General features: G+C 39.2%; 2 protein-coding genes across 3 annotated transcripts in view; one reads left to right on the top strand and one right to left on the bottom strand.

The window, feature by feature from the left end:
- Positions 1-5,407, top strand: part of dnai3 (dynein axonemal intermediate chain 3) — a 45,267-nt gene extending 39,860 nt beyond the window's left edge. The window contains exons 20-21 of the mRNA XM_056233280.1: positions 1,888-2,010; positions 5,219-5,407. Of these exons, the coding sequence (XP_056089255.1) occupies positions 1,888-2,010; positions 5,219-5,347 (252 nt within the window). The 3' untranslated portion in view covers positions 5,348-5,407. The remainder of the gene's footprint in view (positions 1-1,887; positions 2,011-5,218) is intronic.
- Positions 5,408-13,832: 8,425 nt separating this feature from the next.
- syde2 (synapse defective 1, Rho GTPase, homolog 2 (C. elegans)) overlaps positions 13,833-21,505 on the bottom strand; it is a 45,775-nt gene continuing 38,102 nt past the window's right edge. For both annotated transcript variants that reach the window (XM_056233316.1, XM_056233317.1), the window contains exons 6-7: positions 17,345-17,576; positions 13,833-14,900 (exon numbers count right to left, since the gene is read on the bottom strand). In XM_056233316.1, coding sequence (XP_056089291.1) covers positions 14,248-14,900; positions 17,345-17,576 — 885 coding nt within the window. In that variant the 3' untranslated portion in view covers positions 13,833-14,247. The remainder of the gene's footprint in view (positions 14,901-17,344; positions 17,577-21,505) is intronic.

Here is a 21,505-nt window from a genome sequence, read left to right as displayed (position 1 = left end):
AAAATCATTTGATGATAACATAAACTTTTCTTTAAGATCAGAGAAAGAGCGCAATGTATTTCCGTCAAAAAGCTGATCAATCATGGTAAGACCCCTCTCAGTCCATCTTTTAAAAATAGCATCCCACCGGGAGGGTAGAAACTCGGGGTTATCTGCTATGGACATAGCCCTCGATAAGGTTGCCACTCCTTTCATTTTTTTCTGAACTGTTGTCCACACTTTCAACGTTTGCTTAACCCATATATTTGTTATTTTCATCTTCTTCTGAGATTGAGGTGTCATAAAAGCTAGTATTGATAAAGGGGTATTTGGTACAGAGCTCTGTTCTATGTTAACCCATCCTGTTTCAACATCATTATTAATCCATGCCACTATCGATGTTAGCTGAGCAGCCCAGTAATAATATCTTAAATTAGGGAGACGCAGCCCTCCTCTGTCTTTTCCTAAAGTCAATGTTTTTAATTTTATTCTGGGTCGTTTATTCTGCCATATGAACTTTGATATGAGTTTTTCTAGCATGTTAAATGTAGTTGCAGGAATCCATACTGGGAGGGATTGAAATAAAAAAAGCAATCTAGGCAAGATATTCATTTGTATTGTCTCAATCCTACCAAACAACGAAAGTGGCAACACTTCCCATCTTAATAGATCCTTTTTAATGGTATTAATTAGCTTGGAAGGCTTTTCTAATTTCAGTGCGGCTCCTAAAGCTCTTGCCTGATCATAACCCTTCTTCTTCCAGTGATAATCCTCTGTCCTTTTCCTGTTTTCTAATGTCTCCTAGCCATCTCTCTTCCTACAGTCTTTCTTCAAATCTCCCTCTTGCTCACTCTCGTTCCTCCCCCATCATGAGTGGACACGCCCCCTACTGCTGATTGGCTCACTCTCTCTCCTCCCCCATCATGAGTGGACACGCCCCCTACTGCTGATTGGCTCACTCTCTCTCCTCCCCCATCATGAGTGGACACGCCCCCTACTGCTGATTGGCTCACTCTCTCTCCTCTCCCATCATGAGTGGACACGCCCCCTACTGCTGATTGGCTCCCTCTCTCTCCTTCCCCATCATGAGTGGACACGCCCCCTACTGCTAATTGGCTCACTCTCTTCCCCATCATGAGTGGACACGCCCCCTACTGCTGATTGACTCACTCTCTCTTCTCCCCCATCATGAGTGGACACGCCCCCTACTGCTGATTGGCTCACTCTCTCTCCTTCCCCATCATGAGTGGACACGCCCCCTACTGCTGATTGGCTCACTCTCTCTCCTTCCCCATCATGACTGAACACGCCCCCTACTGCTGATTGGCTCACTCTTTCTCCTCTCCCATCATGAGTGGACACGCCCCCTACTGCTGATTGGCTCACTCTCTCTCCTCTCCCATCATGAGTGGACACGCCCCCTACTGCTGATTGGCTCACTCTCTCTCCTCTCCCATCATGAGTGGACACGCCCCCTACTGCTGATTGGCTCTCTCTCGCTCCTCCCCCATCATGAGTGGACACGCCCCCTACTGCTGATTGACTCACTCTCTCTCCTCTCCCATCATGAGTGGACACGCCCCCTACTGCTGATTGGCTAAGAGAGTGTAGTGATCGGTCTGATCCACTTTAGTTTTTTCTCCTATTTACGCACCCAGGACTATTTTACAAACACAATATTTATTTTCAGCACAGACACAAAGAACAGACATCAGGCAAATATTCACAAAACTGTTTGTCTAGGTGTTGATTTAAATTTTCAACAGAAAATTTCTTGTAAGAAGCTCGCAAATGTGAAAAGAGTCCATTTCAATAGATTCTGGGTTTGGGATTAAAAGAGATATTTAATGTTGACTTGCTCGAAATTGTAGGACTAGGATTTATAAGTGTATAACATGTTCTCTACAGAAACAGAATGTGAGGAAGTACTTGGAAAAGGAAGAGGAACGGCTGGAGTACTTTGAGAAACGGCAGCTCAAACACGAGAAGCACAAGAAAGAGATGGAAGCTGAACAACTGAAGAAGAAGACGGTGAGAGAGGAACATTTTAGACGTGTTTAAAGAAACATTTACCCCGTTTTTTAACTAAAACTAAAACCATGAAAAACATTTTCTTTACCTGGAAGAAGAAAAAAACATTAACTGAAAATAAATAAGATATAAAAAACGTATTTCAGCTAGTTACCAAAGCAATATTTCTCATTTTCATTTAGTTTAACTCTAATGAAAGAAGGGGGGAAAACAGAGGTTTGGAACTTAAGGGTGATGAAATGATAATTAATGTTCCGGTGAATTATTCTTGATGATTTATCATCTATTTCTATGTGCTTTGAGATTATGTACACTCAAAGAATATTTAATCATAAATGTAAGATTTAAATGGAATGCATAATTCCCATCCATTTGGATTACACAGTTTTAACATAAACAGTCTAATAAACTTAATGTGATCAATGAAACGGGTAAGATTTATGCACTCAAAACTATTAACTATTTAAATGCATCCATTTAAATAATAATAATTGTTGTATTCAAATTGCAAATAATTAGCACAAATCTGTTAACAATTACATTTATTCAGGTAAAAATTATGAATGTGTTTAAAAATATGGCTGTTATAAAAATAAGCAACATTTAAATGCATGTTAAAATATATGAGATTGAAACAAATTGGTTTTGTTGATAATAAATACAGTGCTTATTGTGTATTTAAACACATTCAGTTTATTAGTGCTATTACAGAAATCTGACCTGTTTCATTTATGTATAACTGACACATATGAATCACATTAAGTAAAAACTGTAATACAAATGGATTAATTTTTTTTTAATGCAATTCAAATACATAAATCTTAAAATTAGTCCTAAATATTTTTTGAGTGTATTTCCATGGCTATATGTATCTACTTAAACATATTTTGTGGACAAATTTGTACCCAGAGGTGAGCTAAACCTCACAAAACCTGCTTTTAGGGACATCCTGATTTGTTAAAACAGCATAAAAAAACATTTTTATGTAAAAATTCAGAACTTTTTCGGTTAGGGTTAGGTATATCTAGCTGTTTATAAAAAAACAATAGAAGTCTATGCAATGTCCCCATTTCGATAGCTATGCAAATAAGCTCAAGCAAACACAGATGAAACCTGTTGCAGTTCAGCTGGAATGTGTGATTATGTGATTCCAGATCTGCTCAGACTTGCTGAATATATTTACTAAATATGAAAGTATGCAGCCGTCTGTGTCTCCGAGGGTCTAAAACACACACATTTGTGTTTCACACCCCGCGGACACATGATGCTGGAGGCTCTCTGGAGAGATTTCAAGACAAACACTTAATGTTTCTGATTTAAGGCAAGACACTACAGGCGAAACTATTGTTTTTTTCATGTACTGGTCAATTTTGAGATTCTGGGGTATTTTGCTTCAATAACAGTGGACAGAAAACATCCAAAATACACAATTAAGTGTTTATTTTTATTGTACTTTATCTATTTGCGTCTGTAGAATTACACTACATATCTTTAAAGAGTTTGTCCTCCACTTCTGCAGCAGTTATAAACACCAAACTTTACAGATTTATTCCTGTCTATATTCTGAAGGTTTTTACTGAGGGGTTTGTTCATATATCACTCACACTTATTTTTATCATATTTTATTCCTAAAAACTTTTTCTGACTGTTGACAGTATTTCCCGATTTAAGGCAAGACACTAAGCCATTGTTTTTCATGCACTGGTCAAAATTTTGAGATTATGAGATATTTTGCTTTGCTTTTGTCTTCTTTCATTCAGATTAGTGAAAGAAAATATCCAAAATACACATTTACGTGTTTATTTTATTACACTTTCTATAAGCGTCTGTAGATTTTAATTACGACACATATCTTTAAAGCCTGTGAGTTTGTCCTCCACTTCTGCCACAGTTATAAACACCAAACTTTACAGATTTATTCCTGTCTATATTCTGAAGGTTTTTACTGAGGGGTTTGTTCATATATCATTCACAGTGGTTTATATAGCATTTTATTCCTTAAAACTTTTTTTTTTTTTGGCAGTTGTGAGTATTTTCTGATTTATGGAGTGATAAAAGATATATTCAAAATCCCCTCTGTAAAAACCGTTAACTCTAATATGTCAACACAATCAATAAAGCTTTATCTTATGTTCAGATTTATGTATGTAAATTAGTGCGGATTTAATTTGATTGCATATTTAACATGCCAGAAAACTTGAAATACAAAACAATTGTACTGTGATTGATCAACTAGGAAAATATGGGGATATCTATTAGTTAGAATTATGATCATATTCTCCACTCTTCCCGTAAATGCTCATTTGTCTGTGTTTTCCTTCCTATGTATTCCTACTGCAGTAGATGCTTGGCTTCCAGACCGTTTTCTACCATTTCTCATTTTGTTTTTGCTAATTTTTGTCTTGTTGTCCAGTACAAATGTTTAAACATTCTTAAATCAAGGTACATTTACTTGTGAAGCAAATTATTTACTGTTTTCTGAAAATAATGATCAAAATTAAGTGGTTATGATTACAAGAAAATTATCTGCCAATGGAGTCATAAATATACGCCTAATTTTATTACATTTATACATAAATAAATAAACATAAATGTATCTTAAATGTGGTGCTCTTCGGTCATTTCTGATTTTGTTTTACATTTTTAATATATATATTTTTTTACTCCATTGGAATGATACGAAAATTGGTAAAGTTTTTGCTCTTGCAATGTGAACACACACGAACACACACACACAAATCATGGACATGTTTCAAAAAAGTTTTTTTTCATAACAATAAGCTTAAACTTAACACTTAAAAAAAAAACTTTTTTCCACTTCTGCAATAATCAGCCAAGCGTCTTTGCTCTAAAGCATTCGAGATTTATGACAGTTTAAGTTGGACATTTTATTTTCAGATCTATGCACAAAAAGTGAATAAATGGATTATAAACTACTGCAAAAATATAATTTAGTACCATAAAATCCCCTAAAAATAGAAAATATTAAATAAAAAACATTATGGAACTAAAATATAGTACATTCATTTCATTGACCAAAGGGTTAAGAATGTTGCTCTGGAAAACAGTTTTTTTGCAGTGCACACCGCATTTGATTGTTTAGTCTAAACGTACTGACGACTTTAATAAACCACATGAAACGTTGTTGGTCTGTATAAAAAGCTGTAGTGTGAAATGGCCTTAACTTGTGTGAGTTGTTGTTCATCAGGAGCCAGTGCCACTGAAACAGGCCGAGGAACTGGAGGCGGAAGCGCTGAAGGAATATGAACAGTTTCTGGCTCTGGAGAAGACCGTTTTGAAGAACATGGGCCTCCTGACCGAAACGACGGACCTGTAACACATTAGAGACATCATCATCATCATCATCATCACCATCACGCTCTGGAACAAAGCACAAGAACCTCCAAGTTACAGCTGAGTCAGATGTTCTAATTACAAGATTTAACGCTGGTGTAATTAGTTAAGTTCTTTGAAAAATAAAACCCATCTAGTTTGTCATTCTGATTGATCAATGTAAATCATTCAGTGTTATTCAGTGTAAACTTGCTTTTCAAAGAATCTTAACAGAATGCTAATGGATTGTTTGGAACAACATTCCAGATCCAATAATCATTTGAAATGCATTCTAAAGAATCAAATAAGAGTCAGATTAGGTCAGAAATTCTGATTGATTGGTTCCCAAATATTAAATATATATACACTCACCGGCCACTTTATTAGGTACACCTGTCAAACTGCTCGTTAACACTTAATTTCTAAGCAGCCAATCACATGGCGGCAACTCAGTGCATTTAGGCATGTAGACATGGTCAAGACAATCTCCTGCAGTTCAAACCGAGCATCAGTATGGGGAAGAAAGTTGATTTGAGTGACTTTGAACGTGGCATGATTGTTGGTGCCAGAAGGGCTGGTCTGAGTATTTCAGAAACTGCTAATCTACTGGGATTTTCACGCACAACCATCTCTAGGGTTTACAGAGAATGGTCCGAAAAAGAAAAAACATCCAGTGAGCGGCAGTTCTGTGGGCGGAAATGCCTTGTTGATGCCAGAGGTCAGAGGAGAATGGCCAGACTGGTTCGAGCTGATAGAAGGCCAACAGTGACTGAAATAACCACTCGTTACAACCGAGGTATGCAGCAAAGCATTTGTGAAGCCACAACACGCACAACCTTGAGGCGGATGGGCTACAACAGCAGAAGACTCCACCGGGTACCACTCATCTCCACTACAAATAGGAAAAAGAGGCTACAATTAGCAAGAGCTCACCAAAATTGAACAGTTGAAGACTGGAAAAATGTTGCCTGGTCTGATGAGTCTCGATTTCTGTTGAGACATTCAGATGTTAGAGTCAGAATTTGGCGTAAACAGAATGAGAACATGGAACCATCTTGCCTTGTTACCACTGTGCAGGCTGGTGGTGGTGGTGTAATGGTGTGGGGGATGTTTTCCTGGCACACTTTAGGCCCCTTAGTGCCAATTGGGCATCGTTTAAATGCCACGGCCTACCTGAGCATTGTTTCTGACCATGTCCATCCCTTTATGGCCACCATGTACCCATCCTCTGATGGCTACTTCCAGCAGGATAATGCACCATGGCACAAAGCTCTAATCATTTCAAATTGGTTTCTTGAACATGACAATGAGTTCACTGTACTAAAATGGCCTCCACAGTCACCAGATCTCAATCCAATAGAGCATCTTTGGGATGTGGTGGAACGGGAGATTCGCATCATGGATGTGCAGCCGACAAATCTGCGGCAACTGTGTGATGCCATCATGTCAATATGGACCAAACTCCCTGAGGAATGCTTCCAGCACCTTGTTGAATCTATGCCACGAAGAATTGAGGCAGTTCTGAAGGCAAAAGGGGGTCCAACCCGTTACTAGCATGGGGTACCTAATAAAGTGGCCGGTGAGTGTATATATATATATATACCATTAGCAAAGCATTAGAATCCTTCCTGTAGCTAAAACAACTTGTGTATTAAGAGTTTTGTAAAACATTAGAAAGGCAGTTTGGTGTGTTTTGTCATTGTGAGTCGTAAGCGCAGTGACCTTGAAGATTGATTCTTCCTCCGGTTACTCGTCTGAGTTCATCTTTATTCCCCATCAGTGCTATAATCAAACACGCTCTTAATCATCCGACAGATCATCTATAACCGGTTCTCTGGTTACATGCGCACATTCAGGCACTTAATGTCCAGTATTGATCAACTTCAGCCCGACTCGTATCGATTCAGTACAGGCACTAAACTTCCTTCTCAAGACCGTCCTGACAACAATCAATACACATGTAATGCAGGTTTGGTCGATGTACAGTGACTTTTCATAAAAGTGCATCTTATGAATTTCAAGTCAACTTTATCAAATGGATTTCTATAGGGTAACTTGTTTTGGCGGCCCTAAAGTAATTGATTAATGTAGAATTTCGTACTGTATACCTTTTTATTTACCATTTAAAAACCCTGATGAAACACCAGAAGAGCAGATTTATATGTGAACTGTTAATACGTAATTACATATTTGCATAAACTGAACCTAATGCAATCATTTACGTAAGATGATTGTACATAATGTACAAATTCAGGCACAGTATGCAAAATAGTATGCGTAATGTTTCAAATATTAGGACAAAACTTAACTTTTGAAAAATACCCTGCCGTTCAAAAGTTTTGGATCGGTAAGATTTTTAATCCTTTTAAAAGAAGTCTTTTTGCTTACCAAGGCTGCATTTATTTGATTTAAAAAAATAAAAAAACGTTTGTGAAAAATAAAAAAAAATATTGTGAAATATTATTACAGTGTAAATCATCTGTTTTCTATGTGAATATACAGTAAAGCGTAATTTATTCCTGGGATCAAAGCTGTATTTTCAGCATCATTACTCCAGTCTTCAGTGTCACATGATCCTTCAGAAATCACTCTAATATGAGGATCTGATGCTCAAGACACATTTATGATTATTATCAGTGTTGAAAACAGTTATTTACATTTTTATTTCAGGATTCTTTGATGCAAAGTGAGCAACAACGCTCACTTTGCATTCCAGTTTTGTAACAGATAATGAGTCAAGAAGGGAAAATAACAAGCGATGATTTCTGATCCATTCCTTACACTGGAAATGTATCGCGCAAGGCATTATGGGATGCTGTTTTTCATGCAGCTAATGTTCTGCATCTCTTAAATCGCATTAATGTATTAGTGACTGTGCAATAACACTAATACACAAACTCATACATTTTGTGTGTGTCTGTTGCATGAAGCCGCACGTCGGTCCTTGAACCGAACAATCACGTCTTCTGTTCGTTCTCCAGCGGCATTAGCCTCTATCTCATCGCTTTCTCTCCTTAATCTGTTCCTGTTGGGCAAACAAAGGCAGTTTTGACTAAACCTGGCCGCGTGTCAACACTGATAAAGCTTTTCTCTCCTTTAAGCTCCGTCTGATACTCTGATAGACTTCTGCGAGCGCAATCTGCAGATTTTACAGTATAAATGTTAAATGCACAGTGACGACATCAGAAGGATCACCTCGACGAATCGCACGGCCAATCAAAGGTCATCTCTTCCAGGCAGCCAATCACAACGCTCGGGTTCACATCAAAGGGGTTTGACTGGGCCAATCGCACGTCTGAAGTCGAGCCAAATGCTGAAAGACGGTATGGATGTTTATCGTAGAAAGCAAAGCAGGTGTTCCTGAAGACGAACATCTGCACTGCGATCGCAGACCTACAGGGTGACCTTTACCAGGCTTATCTTACAGAGGCCGCTGAATTTCTGTTACTTGTAACATTTTCATGGCTGAAGGACACTGTATTTAGCACAAACTCTGCTGCAATATGTGAGCAGCATGTATGTAAAAGTTATTAGTTTTCAGAAAATCACATTTATGCGTGGTTTGTGAAAAAACGAGTCAATGAAATAAGGCCATAAAACCTATACTGATGTTTTTTGTTCACAAGACTTTTGAAAAATTAATCCAAAAAATGCTTTACTTACTTAGTATTTCCAGTCCAAATATAAAACATTTCATAAATCAAGATGCATTTACTAAAGTAGTAAAATGACATAAGATATTAAGTCTTGTTTTCTGGGGAAATAAATAAAAATGAAGTGAGTTGATGCTTAAAAAAAGCGAAATTATCTGCCGATGGGTTGAGAAAAATAATGTTGTTTCTGTTTGAATTAAGATTATTTTTCTCAACCCATCGGCAGATAATTTTGCTTTTTTTAAGCATCAACTCACTTAGTTTTGATTAATTCCTCCGGAAAACAAGACATAATGTCTTATGTCATTTTACTCATCTAGTAAATGCATCTTGATGTAAGAATTTGTACATATTTGGACTGGAAACAAGACAAAAATACTGAGTAAGAAAAGCATTTTTTGCAGTAGCCGTGAAAATCATCCTGCCCACTCATTATATTGCTTTAAAATTCGAAGGCTGATTGCGACGAAGGATCGAGGCCTACAAATGCATCTACTTTCCCTGGGCCGTGAAGGACACACGAGTGGATCCTTCACAGACTATCCCAAGATTCATTGCATACCAGTGTTTTTTTTTGTTTTTGGCGCAGACTCACCTGATATATCAGACTGATGATGACTGAGCTGCCGTGACAGATCACCAGCTAATGTTCCCATGACAAATTACAGGAACCGAAATGTGAATCCGCAGAGGAAAAACGTGACTCGTTGTAGCCTGAGCTTGCTTCGATCACACGACCATCTGTGAATATAAGCGGCTAAATATATCAAGAAAAACGGTCGAGTCATCAGAGTCTGCATGAAATAAACTTTAATGTGATCATATACTTCTCAATATCAGTACAAATAATATCTGCTTTAGTCGTGCGTTCATCTTAGCACAACCAAACTTTTACAAAAACCGCAGCAGAGTTAAAAGAGAAAAACAGGAATGTCTTTATCAAAGCAGCTAACACGTTTCCTTCTTGCTGACCATGGATGACAGGGAATCTGATCCCAAATCAGGCTTCAGGAAACCAGATTAAACACCCTAAAGGTGCGGCCACACTGGATTTGCATCAATACACATTTATAAGCATGCATACTGAAATCTCCAATCTGGAATAGATAGTTAACATTCTGAATTTAGCATTGTATTTATTATTCAAATGAGAAGTCCATATGCAAGGCATCATATCCAATTATATAGCAAAACAAGTATGTATTTTTTTTTTCATACTTTCGCATACTTAAAATCTAGTGTGACCGCCTTACTGAGAGAAAACTGAGACCACGGTCACCGAACAAAACTCCAGTCGACTGCTTTTATTCGCTGGATTTGGCGACGTGGGAAACATCTGAGAATTTTTTTTTTACTCAAATTTATTTTTTTTGTGTAACAAATCCTTTATTTATATCTTTTAGAATGAGATTTCCAGGCAGACTGTAGCATTTCAATCTGTGGAGACCATTGTCAGGCGAGAAGCACAATCAGAAAACAAACAGCCCGTGTACAGATTCAGTCTTGGATTCACAAGAACTGCACATTTACAACCGAGCCATAAATGTGAGCAGCTGCCAAATGGAAAAAAACAAAACAAAATTAGAATTTCACTGTAATTAAAATGATCTCTATCTACACGCATAAATACATCCCGCTGTAGGATACACTGAGAAACACTTAATTTTTGACCGTAAAGCTTTTGACCATGCAATGCTCAAATTTCCTGCACTTTCGTGACCACAAAATACTCAAAATCCATACTCATTCTGTGACTGTGGGTTATATCATTACATAGACCCAACAAAATATATATATATATTTAAGGCTGATCTACAGGCCAAATACTACAAGGTAGCTGACGAACATTTAAATATGCACAAACTGAAGTGTACGTCATCGAAAAATACATATTCCAACTATATTCCTATATACATACATGTGTCTGTCAAATACTGATGAGTTTGTATCCCTGGACTGCTGAGAATGATGCATTTACAAATATAATGATCAAAAGTGGGACTGCTGTCGTCATGGTGTTATCATGTTACCATGATTATCACAGAGGCTATTTAGATTGCCCTTTTAATTTTTAAGTTAAATTTTGTGTTTAGTCCATCGAAAGCAACATAAACATCAGCAATTTTAAATTATTTTTAAAAAAAATTATCATTAAAGTTCTGCCTAACTATTATTAAATATTAAATTTACTATTTACTACAAGCATATTCATTTTCCACTGTCCGCAGCTTGTTAAGCAGGATGTTTTAAGTAATTTTACATGGAAAAAAACTCAAACAGCAGCTGTTTTTATCTCAGACGACTGCAACCTCAACTAGACCAGCAGCGTTAGTCGCTCCCTGAATGAAAAGGTGTTCGGTGTCTGTGACTGCTCTTAGAGAGCCACCTTCCGGCAAAGTTTATCTCCAAAACATCTACCTTAAAATTAAAAGATTGTAGTTAAAGACCTTGATTAGAATTAGGTGCATTTAATTAGAGCTGGAGCTGAAGGTGTTCTTCCAGGAGCAGGACTGAACACCTCTGGTTTAGGGTGTAAGTGTTAGAACAGGGTAGGGTTAGGATGTAACATCCAGAGATTAGAAAGTAAGGGATCTCAAACTACTGGCTAACACCATCTCAGTAGGTAATTTGTTTTTGAGGACCCTGATGCAGAGTTCAGGATCATTGGGTTGAGGTTTGGGCGGTCAATCCCGCTCCTGGTGATCTACCTCTTTAAGTGATCCCCAATTAGCTGGTTAAAGTGTGATTGGAGGGTTGGAACTTAAGTCTTTAGGAAGCAAGATCTCCAGGAGCAGGACTGAACACCTCTAGAACAGGGTAGGCTTCGGATATGACATACCGAGTTGAGGGTCTAGGGCGCAGGGATCTCAAACAACTAGCTAACACCACCTCGCTAGGTAATTTGTTCGGGATCATTGGGTTGAGGTTTGGGGGCTCAATCCCGTAACATCCAGAGATTAGAAAGTAAGGTGCAGGGATCTCAAACTACTGGCTAACACCATCTCAGTCGGTAATTTGCATTCGAGACCCCTGATGTAGAGTTCAGGATTATTGGGTTGAGGTTTGGGGGCTCAATCCCGCTCCTGGTGATCTACCTCTTTATGTGATCCCCAATGAGCAAGTTGAAGTGTGTTTGGAGGGATGAAACTTAAGTCTACGAGATCGCAGTAGCAAGATCTCCAGGAGCAGGACTGAACACCCCTGGTTTAGAGTATAAGAAAAGGATTAGGCTTCGGATATGACATACCGAGTTGAGGGTCTAGGGCGCAGGGATCTCAAACAACTAGCTAACACCACCTCGCTAGGTAATTTGCATTCGAGACCCCTGATGTAGAGTTCAAGATCGTTGAGGTTTGGGCGCTCAATCCTGCTCCTGGTGATCTACCTCTTTATGTGATCTCCAATTAGCTGGTTAAAGTGTGTTTGGAGGGTTGGAACTTAAGTCTACGAGATCGCGGTAGCAAGATCTCCAGGAGCAGGACTGAACACCCCTGGTTTAGAGTATAAGAAAAGGATTAGGCTTCGGATATGACATACCGAGTTGAGGGTCTAGGGCGCAGGGATCTCAAACAACTGGCTAACATCACCTCGCTAGGTAATTTGCATTCGAGACCCCTGATGGAGAGTTCAAGATCGTTGAGGTTTGGGCGCTCAATCCCGCTCCTGGTGATCTACCTCTTTATGTGATCTCCAATTAGCTGGTTAAAGTGTGTTTGGAGGGTTGGAACTTAAGTCTATAGGAAGCAAGATCTCCAGGAGCAGGACTGAAGACCTCTAGAACAGGGTAGGCTTCGGATATGACATACCGAGTTGAGGGTATAGGGCGCAGGGATCTCAAACTACTGGCTAACACCACCTCGCTAGGTAATTTGTTCGGGATCATTGGGTTGAGGTTTGGGGGCTCAATCCCGCTCAAGGAGATCTACCTCTTTATGTGATCCCCAATGAGCTCGTTAAAGTGTGTTTGGAGGGTTGGAAATTAAGTCTACAGGTAGCAAGATCTCCAGGAGCAGGACTGAACCCCCCTGGTTTAGGGTGTAAGTGTTATAACAGAATTAGGGTTCGGATATGACATTCAGAGTAGAGGGACTAGGGCGCAGGGATCTCAAACAACTAGCTAACACCACCTCGCTAGGTAATTTGCATTCGAGAATTCTGTCATCAATAACTCACCCCTCATTGTGTTACAATCCCATAAGACTTTCGTTCATTTTCGGAACACAATTGAAAAAAATTGTAATGAAATCTGATAGATTTCTGTCCCTCCATTGAAAGTATTGACCTAAAAACTCTTACGTTTCAAAACGTTTATAAAGTGATTGTAAAATAAATCCACATTAACTGCGTGGTTTAATCCAAGCCTTCTGAGGACACACGCAAGAACCAATGAGGTTTGTTCTCACGCGTCAAGCAAGTACAGTTCAGCTTCGGTTTATGTTCGCTGATAAAAGTCTTATGGATTTGGCATGACATGCGGTGAGTAAATGATGACAGAATTTACATTTTTGGGTGAACTATCCCTTTCATTAGAACTGGAGCTGAAGGTAGCATTCCAAGAGCAAGACTGGATTCTCCTGGTTTAGGATAAGGTTAGGATAAAACACTCATAGTTTAGGAAGTAGAGTACAGTGATCTCAAACTACTCGTTAAAACCACCTAACTAGGTCATTTGCATTTGAGACATCTAGTATAGGGTTAGGGTAGGGTGTTCATTCCCGCTCCTGGTGATCTACCTCTTTAAGTGAATCCCAAAGACCTTGATTAGCTGGTTCAAGTGTGTTTGGAGGTTTGGAACTGAAGTCTACAGGAAGCCGGATCACCATGAGCAGGATTGAATTCCCCTGGTTTAGGATCTGGGATGTATCTGTAGTACCTAGTTCTCCCACCGTAAGGCTTTACACCTGTACCTGAACTAGCCGTGCCTCTAACAGCAGGCCCCATAAGTGCATTGGTTTTCATCGTAATGTTTTGTACCTCTTTAGAAAGTAAAAAGCTCTCGCTGTCGTAAGCACCACCTTGACACAATGAAGGCACCTGGCGCACCCCTCGGGGTTCAATGAGTTCTTCTCATAAGAAGAAAAACAATAACGCGATCAACAACATGGAGACCAGGAGACAAACAAAAACACAAATCAGAAGTGAGGAATGTCTTCTTGTACATGCATCCCAAGTGTGCATGGGAGCGAGAACGTACCATACCGCTTAAGTCTGTAGGAAATCACCACCATATTTCCACTGTTCTGGTAAAGAGTCAATAACCTACGTTGAGCTTGTTCTTGTTGAGCTCCCTCTCCAGGTTGCCAATGAGCGTGTCGATGCTCTCCTGCAAGTCCCGTAGGTTGACCCTGTTGCTTAGTACTGGGCTGATCTCCTGGATCTTCATGTAGGCCTGGTAGGTGTGCTCTTTGGGTCTGTGCTCCTCGTAATCGGGGAGGATCTGATCGCAGGGGCTGATAGGTAGAGGTTCCTCTACTTGTAGCCTATCCAACTCTCGTGTATCCTCTTCCTCACTCAATTCCTCCTCTATCTGCATTTCCTCAACCCTCTCCATTGCCTCATCCACCTCGGGAAACTCTTGTTCAGGGACCACATCTTCAGTACCCTTCGGTAAATCCTCCTGTCCCACGTTCAGAGGCTCTTCGCTGGGAACGTCGTCATAGTCGGCCTCCTCCAGGCAGCTCGGTTGGAGGTAAGTTTCCCGGCATCGGCTCCAGTCCCCGGCGTAGCGGTTACTGGGACTGTCCAGACGTCCAGGTCTGGGTCGCAAAACTCCAGCCATGTCCGCCTCAGTTAAATTCAACACCTGTGGACGCTCTTTTCTCCTCCTTACGGCAGCCGTCACCACTGGGAGCGACTCCATCAGGGCAGGAACCGGAGATGAAGATTTACCCTGTGCGTCCACAACTAAAAGAGAAAGAAAACAATGGGTTTATTCACTTGAATACAAATTAATGAAACATTTCAGATGGTGAGAGAATATATGGAATAAACAGTGTTGGGGAATGTACTTTAATAGCTTCAATCTAGTCAAATAAATACTTCAAAGGAGGCAATATCTTTGTACACATTAAAGAGATAGAGAGAAAAAGATTTACTAAAATGAATGGTACTTTACGAGCATTACTTGATAGAGAGAGGAGAATTTAGGTATTTAGACTTTTAGTTAGTTACTCCCCAACACTGACAATAACATATGGGTTTTTCCATAAAAAAACTCAAAGCATGCAGAACAAATGAGACAGATGTCACAAGACCCTAAAAAATCCTAACTACCGACACCAACCCAATTTGGCTAAACCTCAAATACTTTTTGTTGAGCTCTACCCCCAAAAACACAACCTTCTATTAAACTAAGTTGCCACAAACGTTGTAACTCTGGGTGATCTGGTGAAGGAAAGTGGCACAACAGAGGCAAGCTATCATTATTTTTAGCTTCTATTTGAACAAATCTGCATGCTAGCAAGATATTGAGATCATGAAAGAATAGCAGAAGACACGCAAAGCACACCCGTTAATCCCGTTTACCTGCCCCGATCTGCCCTCTAAACCCTCTGGTGATTTTAGCTGCGGCCTACATGTGATGGGACGAGTAAAATAAACAAACAGACAAGCACAAATAAATATACAATCTACAAATGAGAGCTAAATAATTAGATTTGTTGCTCTGAAGTCCAGAGTGTACTTGATACTTTATATTTTTGATAGCGTGCGTGAACGCAAGCGGTCGACGCATGTGCTCTAGAGAGTTTCATCTTTGTCCAGTGTCTGTCTATTTCTCTCCAGAAGTTATTACAGATAAAAATCTGTATTCTTTTATACTAGCGTTGCGGCTCACTCATAACCACCGTACTCAAGTCTGTTGTTGTTGTAGTCTCTGGTGTTTTGTTGTTGTTCCTTTTCTTTAGTTTTATTTTCTACTGTGAAACAATGGTCCGGTCCAGTGTTGCCATCTTGTGAAACAACTGATTAGTGCAAAACAAATTAAATTCGCTTGTGCGACCTGCGCATACTATTCTGGTGGCTAATTTTGCGTTTTGTGTAAAAACGAAGTGAACCGCGGTGCTTCAGCCTTAAATTATGCGGGGTTTTTTTTTGTTTTTGTTTTTTACAATAAAAGTACTTAAAGAATGGGCTTAAGGCTAGAATTTCTATACACACAACCTGTTAAGCATATATGCTGGTTTTAACTTAGTTAACTCAGCTTAGGTAGTCACCTAACATCATTAAATCAATGTTGTTTTGTTTAAAATAGAAATAGATTTTTTTGGATACAGACGGATTTTGAGAGTTTCTGACAGCAAATCAAAGCGTTTTTTTTTTAAAGCATAAACCTAAAAAAAAGGCATAAAACATAACAAAACAGCATAAAAGAAGGACTGACACAGCAAAACATGAAAAACGTAGCACTTTTCATAATACAAATCGTTTCAAGGCAGCTTTACAGAGGAAAATAGTCCAAACAAGCTTAGATTTGAAGTTTGGATAATTCTTACTGATAAAAAAAAAACGTGATTTACAAAAAAATCTGAAATTTTCTCATTAACATGGTAAATACAAATATGGTAGGCTGCTTTTCATATTAGTAAAACAATAATGCAAAACTGACTATAAATACAATATGTGCACATCATTGCAGAAAATAAACAAACTAGTGCTGGGCAACGATTAACCGCGATTACTTGCATCCAAAATAAAACTGTTTACATAATATATATGTGTGTGTACCGTGTATAATTGTTTTGTATATATAAATACGCACACACATGCATGTATATATTTAAGAAATATTTGCATGTATTTGCTGTGTATATATATTTATACATCATTTATATTATATATAAATATTTTATATATAAATAACACATTTTTCTTAAATATATACATGCATGTGTGTGAGGCGGCGGGACGGGTGAGCTGAAGGTTAAGACAGTCTTAAAGAAACAGCGCACCTAAACACGACATCCTTATGCTAATGTTGTTCTAAACACACACACACACTCACATACTTGTATATGTGGTTTACATATGAGATGTCCTCATAAACCATGTTTACGTTGTAATACCCATGTCATTATACACATTTGTGTCCTCATAAACCATATATACAAGAACACACACACACACACACACACACAAAACCTTCTGAAGACAGATAACAGATTTATAAAAGATTCTCATTACAAATTTGGAAAGAAGCACCATAAAACTATCATAACAACTTGCAGTTTCGTGTCTCTTACTGCGTTTCACGGAAGAAAGCAAACCTGGTCCGAAACAAACGTGTGTGAATCTCACAGAACGTTTATTATAATGAGGGTAATGAGTAATATCGAGTGTATTGTTCTCACCGGGCCAGAGCTGGAGCAGATAGTGCAGCACCTCGATGTGCTTCTTGAAGTGCAGAGCGCTGGCCAGCTCCTCGGAGTCGATGAAGACCCGGTTCCCGTGACACGACGCCTCCTGCCGCTGGCTGAGCAGAACCGGCCCGAAACACACCGCCAGGTTCTGGCAGGTCATCTTATTCACCTCGTGATGAGACGCCACGCGCTTCAGGTGATCCAGGAGCTTACGCAGGGTCGCCTGGAGAGCAGAAACCACAGGTGTAAGAGGACCTGAAACCACACTTGAGTAAAGTACAGACACCTTACAGTGAAGATAACTCTTTACAAGTTACCAATTCCAATCCGCTTTAAAGGGATAGTTCACCCCAAACATGTAAACTCTGTCAGTAATGACTCTCGCTCATGTTGTTCAACCCCGTCAGACTTTCGTTCATCTTCGGGACACAAATGAAGATATTTCTGATTAAATCTGAGAGCTGGATCACTCCTCCATAGGCTTCTAAGGGACTGAAACTTGCCGGCCCAGAAAGTTATTAAAGACATCGTTAAAATAGTCCGAGTGACGACAGCGGCTCAACCTTAAAGGGGTCATATAATGGTGCATGCACTTTTACAAGTTTATTGTACTGAAATGTGTGTTGGCAGTGTCTGTACACAACCATCATATAATGATAAAAATCCATCCAGTGGTTTTGTTTTAATCTCCTTATATGTTTTCCCCTGCCTCAAATCGAGCCGTTCGACCGTGTGACGTCACACGCTCGGAAGCCCCTCCCACGATTGTTGATTGACAGGAGCGTCTCAACACAGACCCGCCCTCGCGGGTGAGATCAGCTCCATGAGAGAGCTGTCAATCATAGTCTGCGCGGACCGGCGCGGTCATTGTTGATATGCTGGAGCACTGTCTATGAGCAGAATGGCTCTAAGCGATTGTGGTGTTCTGTTCTTGGGTGTAATAACGAACACAGTCATTTTAATGTTCCTGAATCCGAACCGCTGAAGACGCAGTGGCTGAGTTTGTTTTCGAAGGGAATATTCCCCACGAGCAACGTCAATGCGTTCATGTTTGCGCGAATCATTTCTCACCAGACTGCTTTATAGACGAGGATCAGTATAAAGCTGGATTTGCTAAGCTGCTGCTCATGAAAAATGGATCGGTAGCTGCTACCAGATATTCGTGTTCCTGCTGAATCTCCAGAAGAACGGAAGTGAGTGTAACGTTTTATTAAACTTTATATTAATATATTAATCTTTGCTAAAAATCGCTAGCTGCACGCTTCACAATGAATGAGTCTAAGGTTTACACTCAGGGTACATTACGGCATGTTTTCTATGTATGACGTTCTCAATATAATTCATAATCCCACGTTTATACTGAACAACGCGTTATGGTTATTGAGTTACAAATGGTGTACGCCAGAGCTCTGGTGTACGCACAGAACAGAGGGGCGGAGTCAGCAAAGCTCATTATCATTTAAAGTCATATGCACTGAAACGGCGTGCTGAAAACAGAGCTGTTTTTGACCAGGTAAAATAAGTGTTTTCTTACAATACTAATGAGAATTTTTAATTAAAGTATATTACAAACTTTTAATTTAAACCCTAAAGAATCATATTAGCTTGTACAAAAATGGCATTATATGACCCCTTTAAGTTTATCAAGCGACGAGAATACTTTCTGTGCGCAAAAAACAAACAAAAATAACGACTTTATTCAACTCTTCATGTCCTTCTCTGTGGGCCTCGAGTGAGTTCACGTAGTGTAACAGCGCAGCGCTTCTGGGGTGTACGTCACACGCAGGCTCACTATTGGCCGACGCTGGTCATGTGTGTGACGCGTGTGATGCTGGCCAGTATTCAAAAAAGTCTTACGGGGTTGAACAACATGAGGGAGAGTCATTACTGACAGAGTTTACATGTTTGGGGGAACTATCCCTTTAAGTTAAAGTCTTAGAGTATCTGATTTTAAGTATTTTACTCATATGATCGTAGGCTCATAGATGCACCTCAACACCTTGAAAATTAACAATTGATTTGTAAGATGAGAAATAGTGTTAAAGGATTAGTTCACTTTTTAAAAAACTTTTGCTGATAATTTACTCGCCCCCATGTCATCCAAGATGTCCATGTCTTTCTTTCTTCAGTCGAAAAGAAATTAATGTTTTTGATGAAAACATTCCAGGATTTTTCTCCATATAATGGACTTCAATGGTAGCCAAACGGTTCAAGGTCTAAATGACCGTTTCAGTTCAGCTTCAAAGGGCTTTAAACGATACCAGACGATGAATAAGGGTCTTATCTAGCGAAACGATCTGTCATTTAAAAAATAAATAAAAAAGTTAAAGTTTTATAGGCACAAATGCTCGCCTTGCGAACTCTCCTGTTCGAACTCGTTCATCAAAATGAACGAATCTTTTTTCGAGTCATTGACTCGTTCATCAAAATGAACGGATCTTTTTTCGAGTCATTGACTCGTTCATCAAAATGAACGAATCTTTTTTCGAGTCATTGACATTCGTTCATTTTGATGAACGAGTTCGAACAGGAGAGTTCGCAAGGCGAGCATTTGTGCCTATAAAACTTTAACTTTTTTATTTATTTTTGAAGTGAGCGATCGTTTCGCTAGATAAGACCCTTATTCATCGTCTGGTATCGTTTAAAGCCCTTTGAAGCTGCACTGAAACGGTCATTTAGACCTTGAACCGTTTGGCTACCATTGAAGTCCATTATATGGAGAAAAATCCTGGAATGTTTTCATCAAAAACATTAATTTCTTTTCGACTGAAGAAAGAAAGACATGGACATCTTGGATGACATGGGGGTGAGTAAATTATCAGCAAAAGTTTTTTTAAAAGTGAACTAATCCTTTAACACTATTTCTCATCTTACAAATCAATTGTTAATTTTCAAGGTGTTGAGGTGCATCTATGAGCCTACGATCATATGAGTAAAATACTTAAAATCAGATACACTTAGACTTTTACTTAAAGGGATAGTTCACCCAGAAATGTAAACTCTGTCAGTAATTACTCTCCCTCAAATTACTGAACTTAAATGTACAAGCTTCATAAAAATGATCATTCTAATTTCTAGAAGAAAATTTCAAATGGCACTTATAGAGGCTTTTGCATCTGAACTCTTCATATAGGCTATTTATTTATATAATATTTGAGTTTTGAAGTGCTGGGAAAAGATGTGTGAAGTACTTGAAAGCAGTTCACTATTCCAGCCAAACTGGTTACAGTTAGTGTTACTATATTAAATCCATGGTGAATGTTGCTGGTCTGTGGACGTAAAGTATTACTAGTTCATTCACGGCACAATGTTTCTCCTGGTGTCCACGTCAGCGCTGTTTGATCTAATAGAGGTCTACGGTTAATAACGGAGAAATGTGAATGCTTCTCACTAGATCTCGCAGCGATGTTATTACTTCAGTGGCGAACTCAAATGTTTTCTTTACTGGATCTCTTAGCGCTGTGTAGTAACGGTTGTAACAGTGTCGCTTGATCGAGATCGGCTCGCGCTGCACAGATGATGCTGCTCTGCTCCGAACTGATAAACGATCCGTGAAGCACAATAGCGCAGTTTCGTTCCGGTTTCATTACGCTTGCCATTTGATGTTGCGCAACGTTGTGGTGATCGCGCCAGCGCGAATTTTGTCGGCAGGAAAAATGGTCCAAGGAATTGTTCGGTTTGTATGCGTACCGAACCGGAAGCCTCGAACCGAAACGGTTCAATACGAATACATGTACCGTTACACCCCTATTGGATGTAAACTATACTGCATTATACTGAGAGCTGTTCCTAATATTTTGTCAATTTGGTGAGTGAGTGTGGAGAAAAGTGTTAATTTTCACTTAAAAATACATTTCTTCTCCATTTTTAACCCCAAAAAGTTACGGACTGCAGCTTTAAGTACAGTTAAATAGTCAAAGTCTACTTGCACTGGATGTGCTGGTTTCGGCCTCATCATGACATCATCTCCTAAATCACACTCCCGATTCAGCAAATCCTGCTAATGCACTCGCATTCGTGTAAAGTAGCATCATCGAGTGAGTAAAACACAAGATATAGTTCCTTCAACGACGATATCGCTTCTTTATCGCAGTAATAATAAACTGCTGCAGAAAAAGTTAGTGCCTGTGCAATTGCATTACTCTTCACAAA

This window comes from Rhinichthys klamathensis, unplaced genomic scaffold, assembly GCF_029890125.1.
Source record: "Rhinichthys klamathensis goyatoka isolate OS25496 unplaced genomic scaffold, OSU_Roscu_1.1 h1tg000366l_1, whole genome shotgun sequence".
Lineage (NCBI taxonomy): Eukaryota > Metazoa > Chordata > Actinopteri > Cypriniformes > Leuciscidae > Rhinichthys > Rhinichthys klamathensis.
This window is presented reverse-complemented; position numbering and strand designations above follow the sequence as displayed.